The following is a 23,728-nucleotide window of genomic DNA, read 5'->3' as shown; positions in this document are numbered from 1 at the left end:
GGGACAGGCTTCTCAGGCGTTAGTGGAGAAGGTAGACACATAGTGGGAGTTTTCCTTCATGACACTTAGCTTTGAGCATCCAGCTCTACAGCACTTGGCAGTTCAAGGTGCTTTCACAGGCTGTCCCTTCCCCTTGACAGGAGAACAATTATTGGCACAGTCCTGTACTTCATTGGGTTCCATTTGCATGAGCGTTTTAAAGGCTGTCAGAATCTCAGGTACAAAATTAAAGAGGGCTGCTTGAAGAGCTGCAGAGTATGTTTTTGTGCTGCAGAGCAACAGGTAACTGTGTCAGTTCCCCTGCCTGTATGTGTGGCTGCAGCATTTTGAGTTTGTTTAAGGTAGCTTTCCCTCTTTGAAGGAGCTGTAGCTGCCTTTTTGTTACATTTATCACAAGATAAGAGCAGCTGCTTACCAGAAGGTGGTGGGTGCACGATCTGTGTAGACCCAGACTTAGCCTGCAGAGCCGTCTTTGAGCATTGTTACCTATAAATAGATAGTAAGTGATAAATGAAAACAAGATGGGGGATGATTGTGCTAAACAGGAAGAAAGTAAAGTTTCATATAAAAAACATTCATGAATAGAAAATGACAGTAAGAATACTAAGTGAGCATCATAGGCAAAAGTCTTTTAATTTGCAACAGCCCTTCTGACTGTGCAACTGATTGTGTAAGATACGAGAGATGTGTGACCTAATGCATTGCCGTCAGAGATCTTCCCACTAACGCAACAGACCATAACCACATCTTCATTTTTGAAGTGCTCACTTGTGGCTGCTCAGGCAAAGGCCCAGAGAGATTGAAAATACCATTGGAGCCAATAGCAATGAGAATTTTACCCAAATAAAGAATTCAGCATCACGTCTCTGAATACTAAATACGTGCCAGCCGGGTGCGTGACCCTGCGAGCCCCTCCACACTGGAAGAGGTGACTGGCAAAGAGAGCCATAAGCTGTAACCAGCATGGCAAGTGGATGAAAGTTTTGTCTGTGATTACCTGTGGTTTGGAGAATAGAAACTTCAAAGCCTTGAAAGATGCAGGAAGCTGTAATCTCTCTTGGAAATAAATTGGGCAGCAGAAAAAGTGAGAGTATAGGGAAGCTGTAGCTTCTGGAAGGAATGTCTGCTGTGGCACGTTTCAGAGAGGCTGCAAGTTTGAGCAGCACAAGAGGGGCTGTTCTGCTTTCATACAAGCAGACAGCAAAGCGAGCTTAGCTTCCCATTTCACATATTTAACCTCCTGGCTCTTAAATTGCTGAGTACTCCTCAGACTTTCTGTTTGTTTTGCTTTGTCCCTGCTGGGTTTTTTCCCCACCTTTTTTTAAAGTAAAGCCAGAGAACATGGTATTGCATTTGTAGAGCTTACACTTTGTTAGATAAAACCATTTGGTAACACACACTATGTGTACAGAACATACACTCTTCGCAGTGCTTTCTTCTTTGTGCACGGGGAATTATATTCATACTTGACTGAAAAGAAGTGATCCAATAGCCTTCTGTATTTCTGTGGCAAGTGTTTGATTTTGCTGGATGTTCTGTGACCAACAGGTATAGTTCTGTTAGTGAATGCACATAATGGGCAGCTGTGCACAGTGTCCAGAGCCTGGCTTGTCTGCAGGTGTTCATGGCCCAGATCCAGTTACCAAGATATTACTTGTAGGAAAAGAGAGGTGACCATTTGAGTAAGAGACAAGACAGGGATAAAAAGATCTAGGTCCTCTTCATGATCAATCTTAGGGATTATATAAGGTTGTTGGTTTTGAAGGGACATTTTGTTTCTTAAAAATTGTGTGAAGATATACTGCCTACCTCCAGCAGCTTAGATCATTACAAAACGATCAGCATACAGCTGATTTTCACTTCTTGGAATTTCTCTTTCTCCGTGTTGGGATAATGGAAATAAAATAAATGCCCTTATACTTTCTGAGGTTGTGTTTCAGACTCTGAGTTCGCATTTGTAAAATCAGTTATTGTGGTGGAAGTGTGGAAAACCCGTATTGGTTTTTACATGTCAAAAAATGAGATTGTACTAAAAATACACTGTTGCCCAGGTTCACTGTGGTGTTGTCTCTTAACCCTCTGTATGCTTTGGTATTCTAATTATAAAAATGAAATACAGACAGTTTCATGTACCGGGTGCCTACTGTGCTCTAACAATGTAGAGAGTATTTTCACTCATTTACTGGGGCACAAAATAGGATACTTCTCAAAATTTCCATTGCTATATCAGTAACATTTAAGGGAAAGTCAGTGTAGAGGAAGAAGCTGTAATAATTTCCCCAAGAGATCCAGTTCTCAGTGTGAGATAACCTCAAAACCAGATTCCCTCAGGGCATTGAGGAATTTGCTTTGGAATAACTTTTTGATATGAATTGTCCCATTGACTGCAAGAGGAGATGTCATGCTTCAAGATAAGCATCTGCACAAGCATTTAGCCAGACAGGGGCAATGTTTTAGCTGCTTGTCTGGACTCAGCTCTCAGCGAACTGCTTCTTAAAAGGAACAAGGATGATTTTTTAGGGGTGTCTCAGTGATCAAGAACAGTAAAATTCTTCCTTGCAAAATACATGTAAAACTATCTTTATGCTTACACAGAGGCAAAAAGCATGAGTTGTCTTTTCCTCTGGGGCTCAATCATCAGAAAAAACCCAGTATCTATCTTTCTTGCTCTCAGTCTCTTTCAGTCTTTTAATATAGCCACTTTGTATTTCTTGCCCTGTCCCCTAGAGAGCAACTGTGACTTGTATTGCAGTGTAGGGGCCCGTGGGAGCACCCAGGAGTCCCATGGCAGCTGCTCTCGTCTTGGCCTTCTTCAGTGCAGGGTTCATTTGAGTCTCACCGGTTAAGAGAGACCTGCATAAAATAGCAAAGGGCTTTAAGAGCCTAGAAAGTGCTAAAGCCTGCCATGGAGACCTGTTGCAGGGCCACTGTGATGAACTGTTACCTGTGTGAGTCGCTTGGTTGATTTTCTCTGCCTTCCTTGCCCCCTTTTGCCCACACAGTGTCAAGTCCTGCTTCCAGAACATGGAGATTTGCAAGCGGCGGGTGAATATGTACGACACGGTGAACCAGAGCAAGACGCCATTCATCACCCACGTAGCCCCAAGTACATCGACCAACCTGACCATGACTTTTAACAACCAGCTGAACACAGTCCACAACCAGGTGAGGGCATCAATCACAAGCAGCCAATGCTTGAAACATTTATGTCAGGAGGGCCTAGAAGATGAAAAGCAAAGTAGCATCCCATTTAACATGCCTGCCAAGAGATGGTGCCTTTTTACTCTCCTTCCTCTGCTCTTTTCCTCATTCTCTTTTCTTCAGGCAAGCAGTAATCTTGTGATATTTTGTGTGACGGTGAAATGTTGCCCTTGTTTTTTATGTTGTTGTTGTTGGGGTGATAAATCCTGCTTACTTGGGAAGTTGCTATGGGGAAAAGCTCATTAGTCCCTTAATGCAGCAAGCAGTACTTCACTCCCTGGGTGAGGCAGAAGTATTTGTGATCTTACAGCTCTTCTTCAAATTGACATTGAAGTAAAATGAATTTAAACCCTCTGTAACAGACACAGCACTGTAACTGATCAACAGGACAGAAGAGTTTAGTGATAATGTTTATTCTTATCTCTCATTGCTTTTACTTCAGGAGCCACAGTTGATGTGGGGACCATGTGCATATGACCCCACTGTGAACACATTGCATTCTAGTTTTGGGGGCTCTGGCTTTATAGTCATGCTTTGTATTAGTTTTACTTGCCCCATGGTTGGGGGGTGCTGTGTTAATAAATTTTATGTGACCAGCAGGCTAAGTTGTTTGCTGTGGTGCTGTATCACAGCAGTGAAAGGAAGCTCTCCAGGGAGAGCACTCTAGGAGACTGAAGCTCAAGAAATAGCTGCTGTCTTTGAAGCCTTTTGGGAACAGCCTGCTCAAGATTCACTCTAGAGATTGCAGGTGGCATTGCGGAAATGGTGTTTGGAAAACAAGGGAGCAAAAGGAGTCTGTGTAGACGTGTAGGGTGCTCCTGTGTCAGTCAGAAAACCAGACTTCATCACTCAGGTCTTGATACATGTGATCACAGAAGGTCTTTTGAAACAATTCAAGCAGGTACAGACAGAGATAGGTCATGACTTAGTGTGAGAGGGTTTTAGTTACAAACACCAGTTCCCTTTCTAAGCTGTTTCTGAGATGCTGACTAAAGAAACGCATGCTACATGTTCCCCTAGGCCCCAGCTGCAGGGCAGAGGCACCGTTTGTACCATAGTTACTTGTACAAAAGGCAGACTTGCTTTCATTTCCGTGCAATTCACTTGACATTAAGATCAGTTGTTGGCTGGGGAGATCCATGGTCATTTCTGAATTCTCCCAAGGGGTGTGTGTTGTGAGCAGAACCAGTATCCCCAGTGTTCCTAGAGGAATTGGTAGAAATATTTCTAGGAAGGGTGTTTTAATTTGAACAAGCTCTAAGCCTTTCACAATTCTCTTCAACATACCACTCGTCTTGGCTTTCTTTTGTTTCCTGTCTCTGCACAATATCAGGGGATCGCCTCCTTCCAGTTATGGCTTCTGAGCTTACGAGTGTGGGAGCTGCCGTGGTTGCTGCTCAGTGCATTGCACAGGAGAGCAGATTGCAATTCACAGCCCCTGCACCGAGAGGGGATGGGGAGGAGGAAGAAATGTTTTCTTGTCACATCCTTCATGGCTGTGGCTGTGGCAGTGCAGCATGGGTCCAGTGGCAACCAGGGCAGTGCAAAATGCTTAGTCTGCTCTCTCCTGCACCTTGATCAAAGCCTCCTCCTGGGTTCATACACTCACCATGAGAAAGTGTTGTCTGACCTTTCTCCAGCAGTGTTGCCGGCATGTTTGGACAGAGGGGAAGGATGGGCTCTGGTCTGGTAGTGTCTGGCTCCCTAGACATGCTTGCTAAGAACATATATTTAGAGCAGTGGCAGAGCTGTTTAGTTGCCTGCAACTGTTAGACTCAGTCCAAGTTTTAAAAAAAAGTCTTCAGATTTCTAGATTTTTGCGGAACTCTGGGCTGATTTTTTTGGCTTTGAAACATCCCCTTACTGGAGTTTCTGCTCCAAAAGATTTTAAAGACAAGTCAAGTGAAGTTTGGACTTTGCAAGTATTAGCGTTACCTCCTGTTATGCCTTCTGATTACTTCAAATTCCAAACATAATTCAAGGGGCATGTGCCATCTTAGATACAAGGTATCTAAGAGGAAAGGCCAGAAATGGATTTCCCCTCTCAGGATGAGATTTCACAGGGCATGGAGGTGCTGAGTCTATTTTACCTAAGAAATATGAGCAGCTTCTAGAGCTATGTACATGATGAGTGAACAGTGTAATTTATGGATAGCAACATTTTCTGAGCCCATCTTCATCATGCTGCCAATCAGAGCCAGTTGGGTGAGAAATGGGGCTGCAGTTCTGCTGTAGGGAATGTGCTGTGTCTCTGAGCAGCACCGTGTGGCTGGAGGTCCCAGGGCATGGTACAGCTGTGGTTACTCAGGCAGACAGTGATCCCTCCCCCAGCACTGCCCTTGTCTCTCTGCTCCTCAGTGTCCTGTTCTACCCCTTGTTTGCTGTTTTAGTTTGGTTTTTATTTCGTCTTACACTATTTTACTTTATTATTTTTTGGATTTTGCTTCTTCCAACGTACCCATCTCCCTCATTTTTTGTTTGTTTTTTGTTTTAATTCCCGTCATTCCTTTAGACCACCAACCTGGCTCCCACCTCCTCCAGTGCCACTATTTCCTTAGCCAACCCTGAGGTCTCCATACTAAATTACCAATCTGCACTCTACCAGCCCTCAGCGGCATCCATGGCTGCGGTGGCCCAGCGGAGCATGCCCCTGCAGACGGGAACAGCGCAGATCTGTGCCCGGCCAGACCCCTTACAGCAAGCCCTCATCGTCTGCCCACCAGGCTTCCAAGGTAAGTGACAGCCTCACCAGGTCTTGGCCTGCTGCTTTATCCAGATCTTGTTGGAAATGAGCTTTCTCAGTGCAGGTCACATGGCAGAAAAAAGGGCTGGCCTAGTAAATCAGAGCAGTGAGGTTGTTGCAGATGGAAGGGTTTGCGTTGGCAGAGGATCTTGCAGGCACCTCTAACATCCTGAGTTGGAGGCAGCTGGTCTAAAACGATGGGGCAGATACTGAGAAGGGGCTGGGGGAGAATATGTGAGACTTGTCATCCTTTGCCCTGAGCAAAGTTCAAGGCTCTTCTGACATATTTAGGTAAATTGAAAGTTTTCCCACACAATACCAGTAAATCAGTACATGTGTAATGGGTCATACTGTCACTTCTCAGTGACTCTCAGTGCTAAAAAGGGAACTCAGGAGGGTAATGCAACAGGGAGTGTGGTGCTGGTGGAGACGAGGGTTCTCCCCCATAACAGATGCTCATGATCATTTATGAGGACAATTCCCTTAGCTCCAGCCCTGCTGCAAACAGCTCTGCCTGTGTATACTAGTGGTAGGTACTACTGTCAGACAACTTGGGAGATGCTCAGTGTTAACCTCTTGTCCTTCTCTTGACTTGACATGCTGTAGCAATTTGGGAAAACTAGCCAAGTATCTGTAGGAAGTGGTCTAAACAGACCTCGGTTCAGCTGGTGCAGCTTCTGCTCTTCATTTCTACAAGCCTGTCTGTGCATTAGTCTCCAGGCACTTGTTAAATATTCTGCAAGATTACCAAAGCTCTTTTGAACTAGAGAAGTTTAGCTAGACCTCTTCTGCGTAGTTAAAATGCATCTCAAGGGTTTGACTTCAGAAGTGGAGTATGTAAGCCACCATCTTCAGCTTGCTGCCTTGAGAAGGCTCTGAAGTGGAGGAGGCAGCACAGACTGTGCCATGCACTGAGATGCTGGAGAGGGAAGCGTCCTCCAGCTCAGTTAGGCTCATGTGGGGCTCAGTCAGTAGTGATTGGAGTTTGGGGTGTGCTAGGGCTTTTTAAATATGAGTCCCAAGAAACTGTGCGAGAGAAGATCACCTGTCCCCATCAAGGCTGAGGGAGTATGGAGTTCTGGATCCCCATCCCACTTCGGTGTAAAGAGAGCATTCTCACATAGCAGTGGGTTTTGGCTGACAAAGAGCATTTCTTGTTGTTAAACCAGAGAATATGGGGAAGAAAAGCCATTCACTCCCCTCTTTTCCTTTTCTCCCTGTACACACTGTATTGAAATATTTCCTGTGCATTTGAGGTGCCCTAAAAATATGAACTCAGTTAGTCCCTTAGTGCCTTTGGAAATGTCTTTTCTGCACCCTTATACACACGTGTCATGTTTGTGAACATTTGATGGACGTCTTTGGGCCAGGGTAGAACATGTGGCACTCTGACAGCTGATTATTCAGAGGGTCTGAGCACTGCAGTTTAAGTGGACATCAGTGAGTGCCTTTAGGCATCTCTGAAAGCCAGCCCCTGTTCCTGGCGATGCTGCTGGTGGCTTATGCTGTACCTTCTGTGCTGGTGGAACAGGGTTACAAGCCTCGCCTTCGAAGCACGCTGGGTACTCGGTTCGGATGGAGAACGCCGTTCCCATTGTCACTCAGGCTCCTGGGGCCCAGCCTCTTCAGATCCAGCCAGGACTCCTCGCACAGGTAAGCAATTCTAAAGGCACCGAGCTCAGCAGGTAATTGCTATGGTGTTTAGCTCTTGGAGGCTGAGGAGAGAAGCTTTCTCTGAGGGCCTTCTGTGGTGCAGTTCAGAGACTTGGGCAGCTGCACGTGGATCTGCAGCTTTCTCTGAAATGTCAAAATCTCCCCCAGCTCATTGTTCTGCTCAAAGACTATGTCAGAGTTGTGAAAGCCACTGGAAAAACCTTCTTTCCTTCTGCTTTTCTACTGGAATCAGTGGGAAAGCCTCAGAGAAAGCAGTGTCAGGCCTCAGCTGAGAAGAGACCAACAATAACCTTCTTGCATCCTCCTGAACTTGTAATCTTGGGGGTAGTTTGCAGCCAGGAGTTGCATTGAATTCCATGCTGCTGATAAATATCTTTCATGCTTTAGGTTTTCACTGTTCTGTTTTATGAGCTGCACCTCTGCTCTTGAGGTATGAGAGAGATGTAGGAGGCAGAGGCAAGAGCCCCACACTCAAGGAGCTCTCCTTGTCAGCAGTTCTTATTGGCACAATTGTCTGAAATGTTCTCACAGGAAAAGCATGGTTCCTCCTAGAAAAAACCAAACAGGAATGGGTGCTACTGATCACATGCACATCCACAAGGCGTACCCCACCTCCTCAGACCAGAGGAGCAGTTCATTCCTCCTTGTGCTGGCTTCAATGAATCTGCCCCGACTGTTTTTGGACTGGTGCCATGCTGATACCAGACAGGGGGAAAAAAGCCCCTACTATACTTAAGACTAAGTTGTGCAACCTGGAAAAGATGACCAGTTACTAGTTACAAAGGCATGTCTCTGTCTCAGGCTTGTTTGATCTTCCATGCCAGCAGGTTCATATGCAGTCAGGTACCAGCAGACTTCAGGGTTTACGCCTGTGCATTGCACTGCTGGGGTAAGACTGTTGGTGTTATTGCCTTCTTTTGCCAGCTGCCAGTCACACTTATCTGGTGAAGACAGATCAAAATGCAACTTGCAGCTTGTGTGGTTTCCATCAGCTAGTGTGCCCTGCCCCTTCCCAGTAGCAGAGCCTTTGTCAGAGAGCTGTCTGAAACATCAAACCGGTCTCTACTGCAGCCTGTTTTAACAGCTGACATGGGCCACCTCCCTTGTTTGGTAGGAAAGGAGAGCCTAAGAGGCAGGGGAACAAAAGCCATGGCAAAGCAAGGAGAAGTCTGTGCAGGCTCAGTGGCTGGCACCTCTTGCTTGTGCAAGAAGTCAGCCAAGGCAGTGAGCAAAGGAGGTCACAGAGCTTTACATGCCCCCACCATTCTGCCAGGCCTCCTGTGGTGTGCTATTCTTTGGAGCTTGAAGAGGTGAGGGTTGGATCTGAAGCATCTCAAAGACAGCAGGGTCCTGAAAGATCTCAGTACCTCCTGTTCCTTCTTTCTTCTCGTGGTGGTCTCGTTGGGCTCTATGCAAGTGAGGAGTGCTTGGTAGTAAAGCTCCTCCTGAGCACCCTCCTGCCCACAGGTTACCAATAGCAGTGCTGCCTCTGAACACCCACTTCATGGGCTCCTCCTTTCATACTTTCTACTGACGCTTCATTCGCTGTCACTTCCAAAGGGGAATTCTGGCTGTTTCTGCAAAACAGAAACATGCCACTTGCATAGATTTTTAATTTTTGATGTAATCCAAGAGCGGCAGTGTGCCTGTTGCTGTGCCTGTTTGTCTCGCGCGATGAGAAATGCGAGCTGTCTCTGATGGCAGGGCGCTCTGATTGATGCCGGTGGCATCTGGTGTCCATGGGCCTCGCTCGGTTCGGGCTGAGCAGCTGGTCTGATAAACAAATCTGTACCCAATTCCAGTTTTTCTGAATGGAAAAACACAGCTTCTTTGTGATGCATTGTAGTCACATCTGATCTCGGCGGCTGCGTGTCTCTCTCCCAGCAGAGAGCTGTTCCTCTCATGCACAGCTGCTTATCTAATGCTCTTCAGCCTGGGCCGTGTGACTGCTGCGACTGCAAGAGGGACTGGCCCCAGCAGAGAGTGCAGCACCTCCAGAGCCCACTTCTGTCTGTCCCCTGCTTTATTTGTCCCACTGATCAGGCATGGTGCTGCTCCTTGCTCTCCCAGAGCTGTGTAGTGCCATCAGGCTTTCTCCCCTGTCCAGCACATGGCACAGGTTTCTGTACTTGCCCTCCTCAGGATGCCTGTGGCTGGTAAAGCCTTACTGCATCTCAGTGCAGGTGGCATCGGGTTCTTCCTGAGCATTTTGTGCAAGACCAGGTGTCCCGGACAAGGGATCCAGGGCAGAGGCACTGACAGAGCTTGAGCATCATCTCTGGCAGCTGTGTGTCTGCAGCCTGTGGCATGGAGCTAGGCAGTGCAAGACAGAGCAAGCAGGCTGCAAGATGCAGGGTCAGTGGCTAAAGTAACTTGGTTGTAACTTCTCTGGGTCTCTTTTCACCCTCTCAAGCAAGTGTGGTCCACATACTGTATGCACAGAGGCCAGTGAAAGGAGACTGATCCTGTCTTTACTAATACCTCACTGCGGCTTCAGATCTCAAAAGAGGCAAAGCTGTACAGTTTTCTGGCAGGCTTCCATGGTGTGACCCAGAACTGTCCCCTTGTCCTTGAATAACACCCTGGATTCTGGATTTTCTCTCCTTTTAACTCCTTCCCAACAACACTTCCCACAGAGATCCTGCCACTGGCTTTCAAAACAAACACGTTATTCCATTAGTTGTTTCTGCTCTATATCCGGAGCACGAGCTCGGTCACACCAGGGGACCTACCAGCTCCTGAGGACAAGGGCCAGAGCATTGCTCCACCACTCCAGCAAAATTTTGTAGTAATGCACTAACTGGGACCAGGCTGCCGCTGCCAGCACAAGCCTTCCATGTGTAAGCACAGCACACTGTGCTGGTGGATCAGCCTAGACAAGTCTTATCTGCAGATTAAATGATTCAGTGGTCCTTACCTAATAAGTGAGGAATTTGTGCCTAGGCCCTGACACTGCATCTAAATTTATGCACTGCAGTTGGACAAGGAGCTTAGATTTGTTCCATTCCCTTCCTGAAAAGGGAGGAAGCAGTTTTGTCTGCAAGTAAATCCAGGTAGTCCCCTGGGATTGACTGCAACAGTAGTTTAGTCTCCTCTTTTAAAGCAAAGCTGAGGTAAAAAAAAAAAGAGAATAATAAGAAGGCTTTTTTCCTCCCTGATCTTTTTGTGCCTTTGCCTTGTCCTTTTGCCTGCTCCAAGCAGCACCAGTCCATGGTTGTGGCTCCCTAGATGAAGGGCTCTCAGGAGCCTTGTGACTCTCCATCCTTTGCAGATGTTGCTGAGAGGCCTCACTATAGCAGCCTTGATCCTTGTGAGGATAGGGAAGGGGATAAATGCATGCCTGGAGGAAGCCTCCCCTCAAATTTAGCCTCCTTGGAGCAGTGAGATAACACAACACAGGTCCAGTACAGTAGTGCAGGTTAGGACTAAGGTGGGCTGCAGCTCATACCCCTGAGTTCCTCAGCCCAGCAGCGAAAAGCTGCCAGAGCCACGTTCAGGCAGCACATAGCAAAGAAAGTTTCCCAAGTTCTAAAAACAACCATCTGACTTGTGTGGAGTCACTGGAGCAGGACAACCTGAGTCATGCCTGTGGCAGCACAGCTGGAGGGGTGATTGCATAGCAGAATGATGGCTCAACTCACAGGCAGAGATTTTCCTCCCTCTAAGAGGGGGGGTAAAAGCTGCAGAACACGTGGAGAGGACAGGCATGCAATGTGTAGCTGTGCATTATTTGAGAAAGTAAGCTGGCTGTAGAAAGGGGAAATTAACAATGGAGCCAGTAGTGCCCAGATGATCTAGGGATCCAAAATTAGACGGTGCTAAAAAATTTGATGTTTGGGTTGAAATGCCAACAAGTTTTGATCCCTTCCATTCCCAGTTTAACCTAAAACACAGCTGCTGCTTTGTATGGCAGGGATTTTTTTGCCCCCTCCTTTGCATTCTCTATATTAATAACTATTCCTGCTTTTGCTGTGGTTTCCTAACAGTGTTCGTCATCTGTGACTGAAAGGTGGTAAGAGCTATGTAGTACGACCATGATCATTATTAGGGGCCCCAGCTGAGCATGGACCATCGCTTGTGTTCCGTGCTTGATGCCTTTTGTTAAGAAATTGCTTTCCCTCTGTCTGACAGCAAGCATGGCCCAGTGGCACTCAGCAGATCCTGCTCCCTCCCGCCTGGCAGCAGCTGACCGGGGTGGCCACCCACACTTCTGTCCAGCACGCGACCGTCATCCCAGAGTCCATGGCAGGCACCCAACCGCTGGCAGACTGGAGGTAAACTGGAGGTGTTTGGAGGTGCCCTAAAGTACCCACAGGTGCTGGAGGAGGCATGAGGGCTGGGGTCTTGTGAGGCTACAGGGCTGAGAGGAGAAGGGCTGCAGCCTGTGATCCCACTGTCTGAGAGCTATGGGAGACTTCTCTGCTCCATGCCCTCGGAGTGGAATGCTGTGCCCACACCACTCCTTCAGTCTGTTCCCTGGGGAAAACGCTCCATCCTGGGAGTCCAGCAGGCCCTGGAGGAGAGGGCACCTCGGTGACGGGCGGTGGGAGGCTGTGGAAGAGCCTGCTGAGGAGCCGCCGGTTGCATTCTAAACGTGTGCCTGTGTCCCCGCTGTGCAGGAACACGCACGCCCACGGCAGCCACTACAACCCCATCATGCAGCAGCCCACGCTGCTGGCCAGCCACGTGGCCCTGCCCGCCGCCCAGCCCGTCAACGTGGGCGTCGCTCACGTCATGCGCCAGCCGCCCGCCGCCACCTCCGCCAGGAAGAGCAAGCAGCACCAGTCAGCTCCACGGTGAGTGCCGGGGGCTCCCCGCCTGGGCGCTTCCGACTGCGGCCCCGCCACGCCGGCGTGCTGGTGAGGGAGGTGCTCGCTGACGCCTGTGGGGGATTAGATCACACATTTTGTGATGGGGCTCTTCGCTGCCTCATCTCTTCGGTACCCAGGAGGTAGTCAGGTGTGTTATATACACAATGAGCATCGTTTTGTGTGGGAGTTAGTGGCGGGAGAAGATGCAGGATGGGAGGCTCAGGCCCTGTTCATACAGTTTGTTACGCTGCTGCAGTTACCCGAGGCCCTGTAGTCACCACGATTTAAAAATGTAACCATATTCTCAGGTCGGTGTGGCACAGTGCCCAGTTGCCACACCTTTTCTTCCCACATCATCTGGAAGAAACATTGCTGAGGTGCAGTGTTTGCACCTTGAGGGGGCTGCATCTTCAGGAACATGTGCCTGATGTGCGCACACAAGATCTGCCCTTTCAAAAGCAATGGGGTGATGACCAGTCTCCTGAGCTTTATGGCCACGTGGAGTGGAGGAGTGGGGTGGCTTTAGGCCACCTGAGCTCTCTAGCTTCTAACATAGATCATTAGCCCCTGTCTTCAACAGTCCACACCAGCAACAGATACCCATTATTATATCCTGGCCTTATTATAATCATGGCAGCATAAAACAGGGAGCATTTTATAAGGATATCTCATACTGGGCAGTCTAGAATCTGTCATCTCTTGGTAGGACCATTTGGCTCTGGAAGGAGGAGTCTGGGGTTTCTTGCACAGCTCAGATTGTAGGATCGTTGCAGTGCCTGTCACAGCACTGTAGTCTTGTTTAGAGGACAAGGCTGTTCAAGGTGTATGCACAGTTTTTCTGGAGAAGGTCCTTTGGGCTGTGCAACTATCACACTTCTTTTTTAAATGAAAAAACCACAAAACAGTGAAGGGGAGAGAACCAAAAGGGGTCACCACTTGTGCAGTGGCAAAAACTTGAGCTTGTGGCTTTCCTGGGTGACTGGACTGGGGCCAGAGGGGCTTTGAGTTTACAACCAGTTTGACTCAAGTTAAGAGGCCACTATTTAAATCCTTCCCATTTATCTGGTCTCTAATGTTGGATTTACTTTGGGTGGGCTCCAGCTGTCTTAGTCTATTCATAACACAGAGAGGCAGCTCTGTCCCCAGCAAGCCAGCAAAAGAGAGTGCCTGTTGCAGCCAGTGTGCCTGTGCAGGGTCTCCCCTCTCCCGTCACTTCTAGGGCAGGGTGGTGGTGTTCAGGAGGAATGGGGCACTCTCCCATCAAACGGTTTCTACGAATTCATTGACTGTGACTCTTTTTGTGCCAAATGAGGAACCATGCTCCTTTTCGAGAGGAGGGTACTCCACGCTGCTCATTGGTATTCAAAAACCACTTTGAATGCTACTGTGCAGCCATTTGTTATGCAAAAGAGCCTGTGTAAGTTGGTGTAGTGTGATATACTGCCAGGGTGACTTCCTTTTGATGGATGCCACCTATTCCTTTTGTTAGCTTTCAGGCCAGGCTGAACACGCAGCCCAGGCCCCACTGTAGAACAAAACCAGAACTTTAAGGTTTTCTTCCTTTTTGAATCTCCAGATGTTCTGCAGTAGCAAAAAGAAACACAACCAAGAAAGGAAGTGTGGGAAATGAGTGAAATGGGCTTCAGTCAGTGTGCTTTGGTAAATAACCCCATCTGTAGACCCACACTGCACTGTTTGGCAGATAGGGGTGTGTTTGGATCCCTGATCCAAGTGGGCCTTTTCCAACTGGTCAGGCGGGTAAGCTGAAATAGGAAAACTGGGAATGTTTCTTTACTGTATAATAAATCTATTGTGTATTTCTTCCTGATTTATATATGTTGTATGCTGCTTCACATGGGAATGAAATAAAACTGAGTATATGTCCTCCCATCTGCCTGCTTTCATCCATGGGACATCACATCCTAGAGGATAAAGTCTGGAGCAGGAAAGTTCATTGAAAAAGATTCTTAAACAGCAATTCATTTCTGTTTAAAAAGAGCAGTTTTTCTGATAAGTGATTGTTGTTTTCCACAACAAATTCTAATTTTAGCTCTAGTTTTTTTTCTGGCCAAAAAATATCTGGTCACGATGCATCCATGCAGGATACAGGAGAAAGGGATTATCATTTGGGTGGCTCTTCCTCCTGTGTCAGCCGTGCTGTGCCTGCCTTTGTTCTGTATGTCTGGGTGGAGTGACTGGCCTTCACCCTCCCAGTGCAAACTCCTGAGAGGCAGCATTTCTCATATGGAAATTTCTAGGGGAAACAAATTTAAATTTTTTTACTAAAAGAAACTACTTTTCAGCCAATTATATGAGTAAGTCATGCAAGGCACTGTCTTCTTTGAAGAAGTGACTCTGCCAATTTTGCAGTTTTCCCAGACTCCATAACCCAGTGCTACTGAATCAGAGACCAGGACTCACAAACCATGGCAACGGGCGACTTAAGCATACAGAGTTTTAACCAACTAACACTTCTTCCCCTTTCCAGAAATGCATCCACCTATGAAGTTTCATCCTCTCAGTCCATCAGCTCGCCCCAGCGGTCAAAACGAGTGAAGGAGAACACCCCTCCCCGCTGTGCCATGGTGCACAACAGCCCTGCCTGCAGCACCTCGGTCACGTGCGGCTGGGGCGACGTGGCCACGAGCAGCACGCGGGAGCGGCAGCGGCAGACGATCGTCATCCCCGACACCCCCAGCCCCGCCGTCAGCGTCATCACCATCAGCAGCGACACGGATGAAGAGGAAGAGCAGAAGCATGCACCCACCAGGTGAGCAGGAGTTCTCTGCTCTTCTCTGGCTGCAGGAGAAGGAGTGAGGGGCGTAGAAGGGTTGGAGTTGCAGGTTGTAGGGTTCCAGGAGGTACGTTTGGGTCTCAGCAGCCTGGTTGTCTTTGATTTGTGAGGAAAATTACCAGCTGAGGACTCTACAGATTCAGGTGCTGCTCCCTTCTGTGCTTTACATTTGCTGTGTGACCTTGGAGAAGTGTAGTAGTCTTTTCCATACCATGGTCTCTCATCTGTAAGAGGAAAGAACAGTTTTCTCTATCTCCTTTTTGTGGAAAGGAGACTTTAGATAGTGGTGATGAGCCTCTGTAAGTGAGACATATATTTAAAACGAAGACAGAAAGAAGGGCTTGGAAGGAAGGGACCTTAAATTTGCCTTTTCTCTTTCTAAGTGATCCAGGCATCTGTAAAGAGCATTAAATGACATCTTCCATATGTAATACTTTTCTTTAAAAAGCTCTCAAAAACAATGGTTCTGTCATAAACACTCAACAATGATAAATATATTGCAAGAGGTTTGCTCAGTCTGGATTATGTTGCCAAAATATCCTTGAACTATCATAAAAGTGGCAGAAACCACTTTTTGTCTGACACTGCAGAGAGGCATAGATGAGGCTAGAAAGTGGTGGCTGAGTTTGCTCCTCAGAGACTTAACTTATCCAAGTGAGCAGCGTGGCCCAGGACTGCTGCCACTGCTGATCATCCCTTGTGGATCAGAAAGGACTTAATTTTCTAGGACTGTCCTTTCAGCACCTTTCATCACATGCAAGTGCTCTGGGTTTCCCATCTGATGCCAGTCACAAGACATCGCTTTGCTTTGTAAGATGTAGAGAAGTAGCTTTGCAAACAGCTGAATAATTATACCATCTCTATATTGGTAACTCAGGTAGGAAACTTTTAACCTTATCCTTCCAGTGTTGTCAAGAGATTATTATTTTTCACTTACTTAGAACACACTCCATGGCAGATTTTCCTTTAATCACCAAAGATACCTCTCTGTGTCTCTGCATCTTTGCAGCCTGGTGGTAAGTGAAGCCTGCAAATGTGCACAGAACAGACGAGACACATTTGGCCTTCAGGAGCTAAAAATCTGTAAAGAAAAGCCATATGATTCAGGCATCCAGGCTGGAATTTCAGCATGCCTCCCAACAGCCACTGCTGCTTTCCATTCCTCTCTCCATGCTAGTGAACTCCACCGGGCAGCAAGAGCTTAGTGCCTCTCAGAGTCAGCCTTGCCATGAATGCAGTGGTTCACAGGACAGCCTAACCTATTTCACTTTAAAAATAAAAAAAATTTAAAATTTCTACAACATCCCTTACTTAGATGGGGGTAGAAAGCATGTTTCCAGGAGGAGTTGCATGAAGACCAGTGTGAAAGTCAGGGGGACTATAAATAAGAAGCCCCTTCTTCCAGGGCTCTTGTGGGAAAGGAAGGGCAAGACAAAAGAGATGGTGAAAACTCAGGGGTCGTGGGAGCTCTTTTAAAGCATGTTTACCCACAGTGCTGATCCCAGACTTCAGAACATTATGTGCAAATCCTTAAACTTACCATCTGGGTGTCATTCTTGGGTCCAGAGAGGGGTGAAGTAAAGAGCTGGGATACTGTAGCCACTTCAGCCAGTGGTTGTCTCCTCTGCTTCAACTTCACTGCCATCTGACCAGTTTCTTCACTCAGCACCTCTCCAGGAAGACAGGCAGAACAAAGTTTAGGAGCATGTCTGGAAATCGAGTTGGGAGTTTGAAGTATTAAAAGATTTGGGTCTGCCGAAGGGCTTGGAAAGTTGTCCTGGGAGCCAGACTTACATAAACAAACTGGCTTTGATATGACTAAAGCATATTCCGGACACGTTCCTGCCTGGGATCAGATCCCTGGCTACTTTTTGTATCCATATGGCATATCTATAGAGTGCCAGGGTGCCAGCATTCCAGAAAGGCCAGAGCTTAAGAGCTAGATTTAACTTCTGAGCCACGTAGAGACCTTTTGCATGGACACGAGTGAGTTAAATTGCCTGTGCAGATGTAACCAGAGCAAATAGAGAATTAGAGGCAGAGACACAGGTGGAAAACAGCGTGGCCAGAATGAGAATTTTTTGGTGAAAGTCTCCAGGAGAGCAAAATCAATTTGCTCAGTACCTTTTGACGTGGGTAGATGTTAAGACTGGATTCTCAGCTGGAGTGAGAGTGTAGCTTCCAGTCAAGGAGCTGTATCAGCATTTAATGCCAGTGGACTTTGTCCCTGATGAAGTCTTTCTCATTCAAAATTTGTCTCATTCAGGGAAGTGCCTGTAAGTTTTCTTACTTGCCTGTTTTATTGGCTCCAAGAAAAATGGGAGTGACAGTGAAGTATGTGCTTACTGTAATCAGTGCCGAAAGGTTCAGGATCCAAGTTGAAAATGGAACCATGCAAAGAATGCATTGTCTGGCTCATATATGCAAATATTACCATATTGGGCAATAGCTGTGGTGTGGGGGTGAAAAATAAGGAATCACTTGAAACGTGCTATTTTTCACATCCTAGAAACATTAGCTTTTTCTAGGTTAGAATATAGAAATCATAGGGCATTTGACAGATCAAAGGTAGTTGCCTGATCACATCTTACTGATAACAGTGGTAACTTTGCATTAACTTCGCTGTCATTGAATCAGCTCCTCAATTTGCTACAGCACTTCTTTCTTTTACTTCTTACAGGGCTAGAAATTGCCCTGTGACCTGTGAGACTAAAAATGTTTATTTTATTGATTCCTCAGTGAAGAGAGATTGGTTGTGAGAAGTAGATCCTTTGGTGGTGTAAGAGTTTCGTCAGTCTCAGTTTAAGAAGTACTGGTAATGTTGGTAAAAATTGATACTGCTGATGCAGTAAAGGAGCCCTACAACTTGGATTTGCTCCGAAAGGAAAGCCTTTCTGCAATACCAGAGCAGCAGGGAGAGCTTTTCTCATACAGGGAATGCACATTTTTTATTGGTGAAAGAAAAATCTGAAAAATTGATTGTGATGTGAGTAGAATTTTCCTTTTCCTACTGAAGGGTAGGAAGTGTTATGTTATGTGTTTATGAAATACCAGCTGATCAGGAAGGCAGGGCAGCACATTGCTCGTTTTGCACTGTTGATGAAGGTAGTTTGGTGTAACCTTTATAAAATCAATAGTCATCTGAAAATGTTGGGCTCCTGTTGGGTAGAGGTGCTGGGGAGGTGGCGTGAGATGAGCTCTGGAGGACCTGCTCGGTGGAGCCTTGTCAAAGGGGGCCATCTACTGGGCCCCAGCCCTGTGCCTAAGGCACAGTCACCGAGGAGGAGCCTCAGCTACAGTTCAGCAGGGCCCATCCTCAGAGAGATGGCCAGAGATTTTGCAGGGGGCAAATTCCTGATTAGAAAAGTAAGTTCATCAAAACCAAGGCTTTTTTGCTGGCTACATTGAGGTTTTTGTAGTAATACCCTCGACACAGTGAAATCTGGAAGAGCTTCAAAGCTGCAAAAGGTTTTGACCTTTGTTTAAGGGAAGAAAGTGTCAGGGAATTAACTAACTAAGGAGAAGACTTCTCTTTTCTGGTTTAATGGAGGGTTTTGTTTCTTCAAAATATAGGTAAATAATAGGAAAATAAAATTGAAATGGTCAAAATAAAAAGGGAACCTTTTTACCAAATGGAACCATTTTTACCTGGATTCTGCTGCTCACAAACTTTTGCATGTGATATTTTGTCCTATAGAACAGCAGGGGGGAAAATTGCTTATAAAGAGCATTATATGAACAGGAAACTATTTTGTCACCCTGTTTGTTTCATGAGCTTGTACACTCTCAGCGTCCTTTACAGGGAGATTTCATCGGGCAGAGAGACTTCCAGTGCTGTGCTGTAAGGTAATAACCCCGTGACTTACTCTTGAATAGGAGGTACTAGGTCTAACTGTTACTTGTAAAGCAGTGTAAAGAGAGCGAGACAGAAAGTAGATTGATATTTCTTTTTTAAAATTTATTCCTTTTTAGCTTCTCTACTTGCTCTTGCAAGGAAGTCTAGTGGACAGAGCAGCTGACTGATAGTGCAAGTGCAGTCGCAGTGGTTGGAGCACACAGTGAGTAGCACGTGGTAGGGGTTACGTACTACCCAGCATGCAGCTTCACCTGCTGCACTGGTTTAAATTTAAATCCTCCCTTGATTAAACATTTCTAAAGCTTAGAAGTGGAGAGAAATAAAGCAAGAGCTGAGACATAGAGCAGAGAGGCACAAAGGCACCTTGGAATTGTGGTGGGGAGAGAGAGCATGCAAGGTCCTGGGGAGGGATGCACTGGGCTGCACTGGTGGTCCAGTTAGGGACGTTTCTGCATCCATGCATTGCAGAGCATGGCAGGAGGAAGGGATGGAAGGAAGGGCAGTGGACATGACTGTTGTGATGTGCCTAGATGACTTCCTCTCCAAGCAATGAGTGCAGCAGCCAAGGAAAACATGACTCTCCTTGAAACAATACAGTGGTGGCCTTCAGCTGGGTGGCTTTGGGGATGCTTCCAAAGAGGCAGGAGAGCCCCTCAGTTCCCCACTACCTGTGCTGGTGTCATAGGTAACATCTCTCCACCTTGGTTTTCCATGGCTTCCTGACATTTATCACTGTCTCTCTGGGCAAGGCAGACTGACCACTGCTGTTGTGTTGGCACGTTGAGGAACTGCCTCATTGACCATGTTCACTGGCACAAAATCTTTGCAGCGTTGTGGGGTTTTCCCTCTTAAGATGGGAAACTCTGTGGTGTAGTCTCTCTGTGAGTCTCGGCTCTATAACAGAGCGTAAGCTGGTGTGGGTTGTTACTCACCTTGTTCATGTCATGCAGTGGTGGTGGAGCCCACTTCAGAAGCCTTACACACAGAAATTGCTGGCAGGCACAAACCAGGTGTTTTTGTCAACTTGCTGATGTGCACATGTGAGGGGCAAAACACCATTTGTAATTCTCTTTTGACATCTAGCCTATTGTGGCTGTGTTCTGCTGTGCATAGTAATGCACTGACTCTGCATAGCAATACACTGACTAACCACAGTCATTTGGTAAAAAGATTGCTGCCTTCCATCTCCAGAAGACACCGACCTGCAGCTAATACTTAAAATTACAGAGATAGACAGTAGCTCTGTCAGCAGACCTTCAGCAGCAGGACCTTTACAACTTGCTAAGCAATTCAGTTTATATGACTTAAATAGCAACGACACATGCTGTATAGCCTAATAAAATGGCCTCAGTGTAGTACTTGATAAATATTTCTTACCATCACAAATTCACAAAGAAGGTGAGAGCAGATTAACAGGTCAGGATGGAGGCTGAGCTGAAGAGAGGGGGCACGTTCCCAACACTGAGCTATGCATGGCATAAGATTTCAACATGAGGAGAGTGATTGCAGTTGTGGTGTGAGTTTTTGTTGGCTGACTCCATGCTTTCCTAGAATAGGTGGATTATTCTGAAGCAGCAACCTAAAAGGCTTACATGTTATTAAGTTTTCAGAGACCTGGAACAGAGTTTTTGCAATGTGAGGTAAAGCTAACATGCCCTGGTGTATATGCATACCAGTTCAAAGGCACAGTTGTGCGACGGCTGCCTTCATCCTCCAGGCCGGAAGGCCAAGCTGGTGACCTTGAGAGCTAAAAGACTGTTGCTACAGTGTCAGCAGCACTGAAAGGTTTTGTAGCTCTTGGAGTGAACCACGCACTGAAGAATTGCTCCCACTAGACACCATTTGGTTTTTCTGTGATTCTGCTGTAACTCGAGGTATTCAGGGAAAAAAAGATCTGTTCCTGCAACGCTGCCACATACCAAGCTTTTGGGCTGGGCCTTCAGCAAGTGAAAATCATCTCAAGTTGCATTGTTACAGGAGTTGTTGTCTCCTTGTCCTTGGCTATTGAGGTGGATTCAGCATTGTTTTAACACCTAGTTCAGCATCTTCTTTTTCTGAATTTCCTCTCACTTTTTGTTCTCAACATCTGCCTTTCAGCACCTTGCCATTAACAGTATCTCAGATGACCACCTTAGTTTCTTGCCGGGTGCCTGTGCACAGACTGCCTTCCTTCCCTTTCCTTTATCAGACTTCTCCTTGCTGGAGGGAATAGGGACCCACATCCATCTCTGCTGTGCACTCACGAAGGTTATGTGATGAGAGCCATCTCCAAAACCCACTTCTACTTAAAAGGCATGGTCATGCTCTGTGTCTGCACAATGGACAGACAGGAATTGGTTTGGGTCCAAGTTTGGGGATAAGCTCTTTAGGACCAGGTGGGAAGGGGATACTACTCACAAACTAATAATAAATGTACAAAGCAATGCTTATTTTATCTGCTGTTCCGAAAAGGAGGACACAAACCCTGGCAGTAAGGGTTAAAAAGCCTTCCTGGCTCAGTGTTTTTCATTCTGTGTAGATGGATTCACTGCCACTTCACCAATCTTCCCCCGTCCCTCCTCTGGAGAATTAAAATATACCTCCCCACATAATGCAGGCAGGCACACGAGCTGACCAGGAACACAGAGCGACTTCCCGAACTGCTAAATCACATTTGCTGCCGCTTCTGTGCATGCAGGAGGGAAAGCAATTACCAGGCTTGGAGAGAGCTTAATAGGAAGGGGGCAAGACTTTTAATAGTATTTTTCTGTGTAAGCACAAACATCCCCAAAAGCTGTGGCTGAGTTATAGGAATACAGTAAGCTTGCTGAGTAGGCAAGTGCTGTGTCAACAGGTAAAAGCTCTCAGTCCTGATAGTTTGTGAGCAGGGAAGGCGATCCATCAGCCTGGGCCTCACGCAGATAACTCCTGGGTTACTGAGAGGTGGGACGAGCAGCTGAGTGAGTCCTTAGAGGGAGCTGGAAAGAGGCAAGCTGCTGGCTAGCAAGAAGACTCTGAGTAGGGGGAATGCTAACTGCTGGGCTGAATTTTCAAACGCCTCCATTTTGGATTAAAGTGTATCTTTAAGCTGTATGATTTTCAGCATGAGTTGGGCCTTTGATGTTTTTGAAATTCCCGCCCTTCATCTCTGGGGCAGGCTCTGATACAGCAGGTGCTGAGCTCTTGGCACGTGTGATTAGACCAAACTGACTTCTCTGCCTGCTGTAACATTAACCACAGTTGTTACCTTTCCTAGAGACAGAAATCCAGCTGCTTACAGTGGGACTCCTCATGTACTTGAAATGATGCAGCCTGCTGAATCGAGAGGCTGATCGCTTGGGCCCTAATCCTGCAAATATTTACCCATGGGCTTTAACTCTGTTACGGGAATAGTCCAGTTGACTTTGGGAGATGACATGTATTAGCAGTGCTGAGCACTTGCATAAGGCCTGGCAGGACCATAGCTCTGGTGCTTTTCAGATTCCCATCCATGAAATGAGTTACTACCCTGATATGGTCCCTTTCTCTGGAAGGGTTTGGGGTCACTTATTTATTTAACCAAACAGTTATACTTGAATTTTTTATTGTAGCCAAGGAGCTTTAGCACTTTGAAGGAGAAGACTTCCCAGGGTACCTGCTTTGACAAGCCCTCAATCAAACTGGTGAAAAATATGCCCAAACTAAAACAATAAATTGCACAGATTACACAGAAAATTACCCGTCCAGTTCTACAGCTCAGCCTTCTCATGTCAATTGTCAGCTGAGAGCAAGTATTTCCAGTTCAGCAGCTCAGCCACTTAGATCAGGAAGGGACTGTAAAAGAACAGTTAGACCTTACCAGTTGTCAGAAAACTCTTTAGTGACTTGATTTTTCTTTATAAAATGTAATAACTGTCAGAGATAAAGAATATATCTCTCTTCCCAACTGGCAGCCAAGGGTAGCTGCAAAGGGCAAGCAGCGTGGATACTCATAAATGTGTGATTACAGGCCTTCCTACTGATGGAGAGGGGAATATTGATGCAATATTAGTCATTTTTATTGGCTTAATATTCTTCTTTCGTAGCAGCATATCCAAACTGCAACATCTTTCTTTACACATAGTCATTGTCCATCTAAGATACTCTGCTGCTCTTTCCATTTCTAATCCAGTGCTCTCCAGCTCCTCATGAAAAGCCAGAATATGAGGGTTTGCTGTTGTACATTTTCCTTTTTCATCCATCCCTGCCCCTGGAAGGATTGCTTTCCAACTGCTGTGCAATAGCTCCCTCTCCTTCTCTATCATGTGCCCTGTTTCAACTGACAATCTTTTAGGATGGCAGGGGCCTCTCAAGTTGTGTTTTTCACTGTGAGTAGAACAACATGGTCTTTTGTCCTCCTCGGGGCACACCAGGATCCTGTGATGATAGCCCAGGGAAAATCTGTGTGATGAGAACTTGTTTGTGAATGCAGCACCCCAAGCTGTTCTTTAAAGGGAAAAGAAAATAATTTTTCAACTCCGATGCATGGTGAGTTGCAGTTTGTGAATGCTGGCAGAGAGACTTTGGGATGGGCAAGGTGAAGGGAACCCACCAGTGCTCCTTTAGAACTGCGAAAAATAAATAAGGCAAACAATGTCCTTGGAAGGAAACTGTTATCAGTGTCTCCTCCACCTTTCTTTGGGCAAGAAGAG

At 46.5% G+C, this 23,728-nt stretch overlaps 1 protein-coding gene across 4 annotated transcripts in view; it reads left to right on the top strand.

Moving 5' to 3' along the window:
* Positions 1–23,728, top strand: part of HIPK2 (homeodomain interacting protein kinase 2) — an 84,215-nt gene that overhangs the window by 55,417 nt on the left and 5,070 nt on the right. For 2 of the 4 annotated variants that reach the window (XM_042051298.1, XM_042051297.1), the window contains exons 6-11: positions 3,003–3,165; positions 5,807–5,933; positions 7,476–7,597; positions 11,750–11,892; positions 12,238–12,414; positions 14,918–15,199. In XM_042051298.1, the coding sequence (XP_041907232.1) occupies positions 3,003–3,165; positions 5,807–5,933; positions 7,476–7,597; positions 11,750–11,892; positions 12,238–12,414; positions 14,918–15,199 (1,014 nt within the window). Of the gene's footprint in view, positions 1–3,002; positions 3,166–5,713; positions 5,934–7,475; positions 7,598–11,749; positions 11,893–12,237; positions 12,415–14,917; positions 15,200–23,728 lie in introns of all 4 variants that reach the window. The other 2 variants (XM_042051296.1, XM_042051295.1) reach the window with 1 other exon arrangement.

This window comes from Corvus kubaryi, unplaced genomic scaffold (genome assembly GCF_017639235.1).
Source record: "Corvus kubaryi isolate FWS band 111438036 unplaced genomic scaffold, C.kubaryi_AGA036_p1.0 74, whole genome shotgun sequence".
Lineage (NCBI taxonomy): Eukaryota > Metazoa > Chordata > Aves > Passeriformes > Corvidae > Corvus > Corvus kubaryi.
Note: the sequence above shows the minus strand (reverse complement) of the source record. Positions and strands in the feature narration are given on the sequence as shown.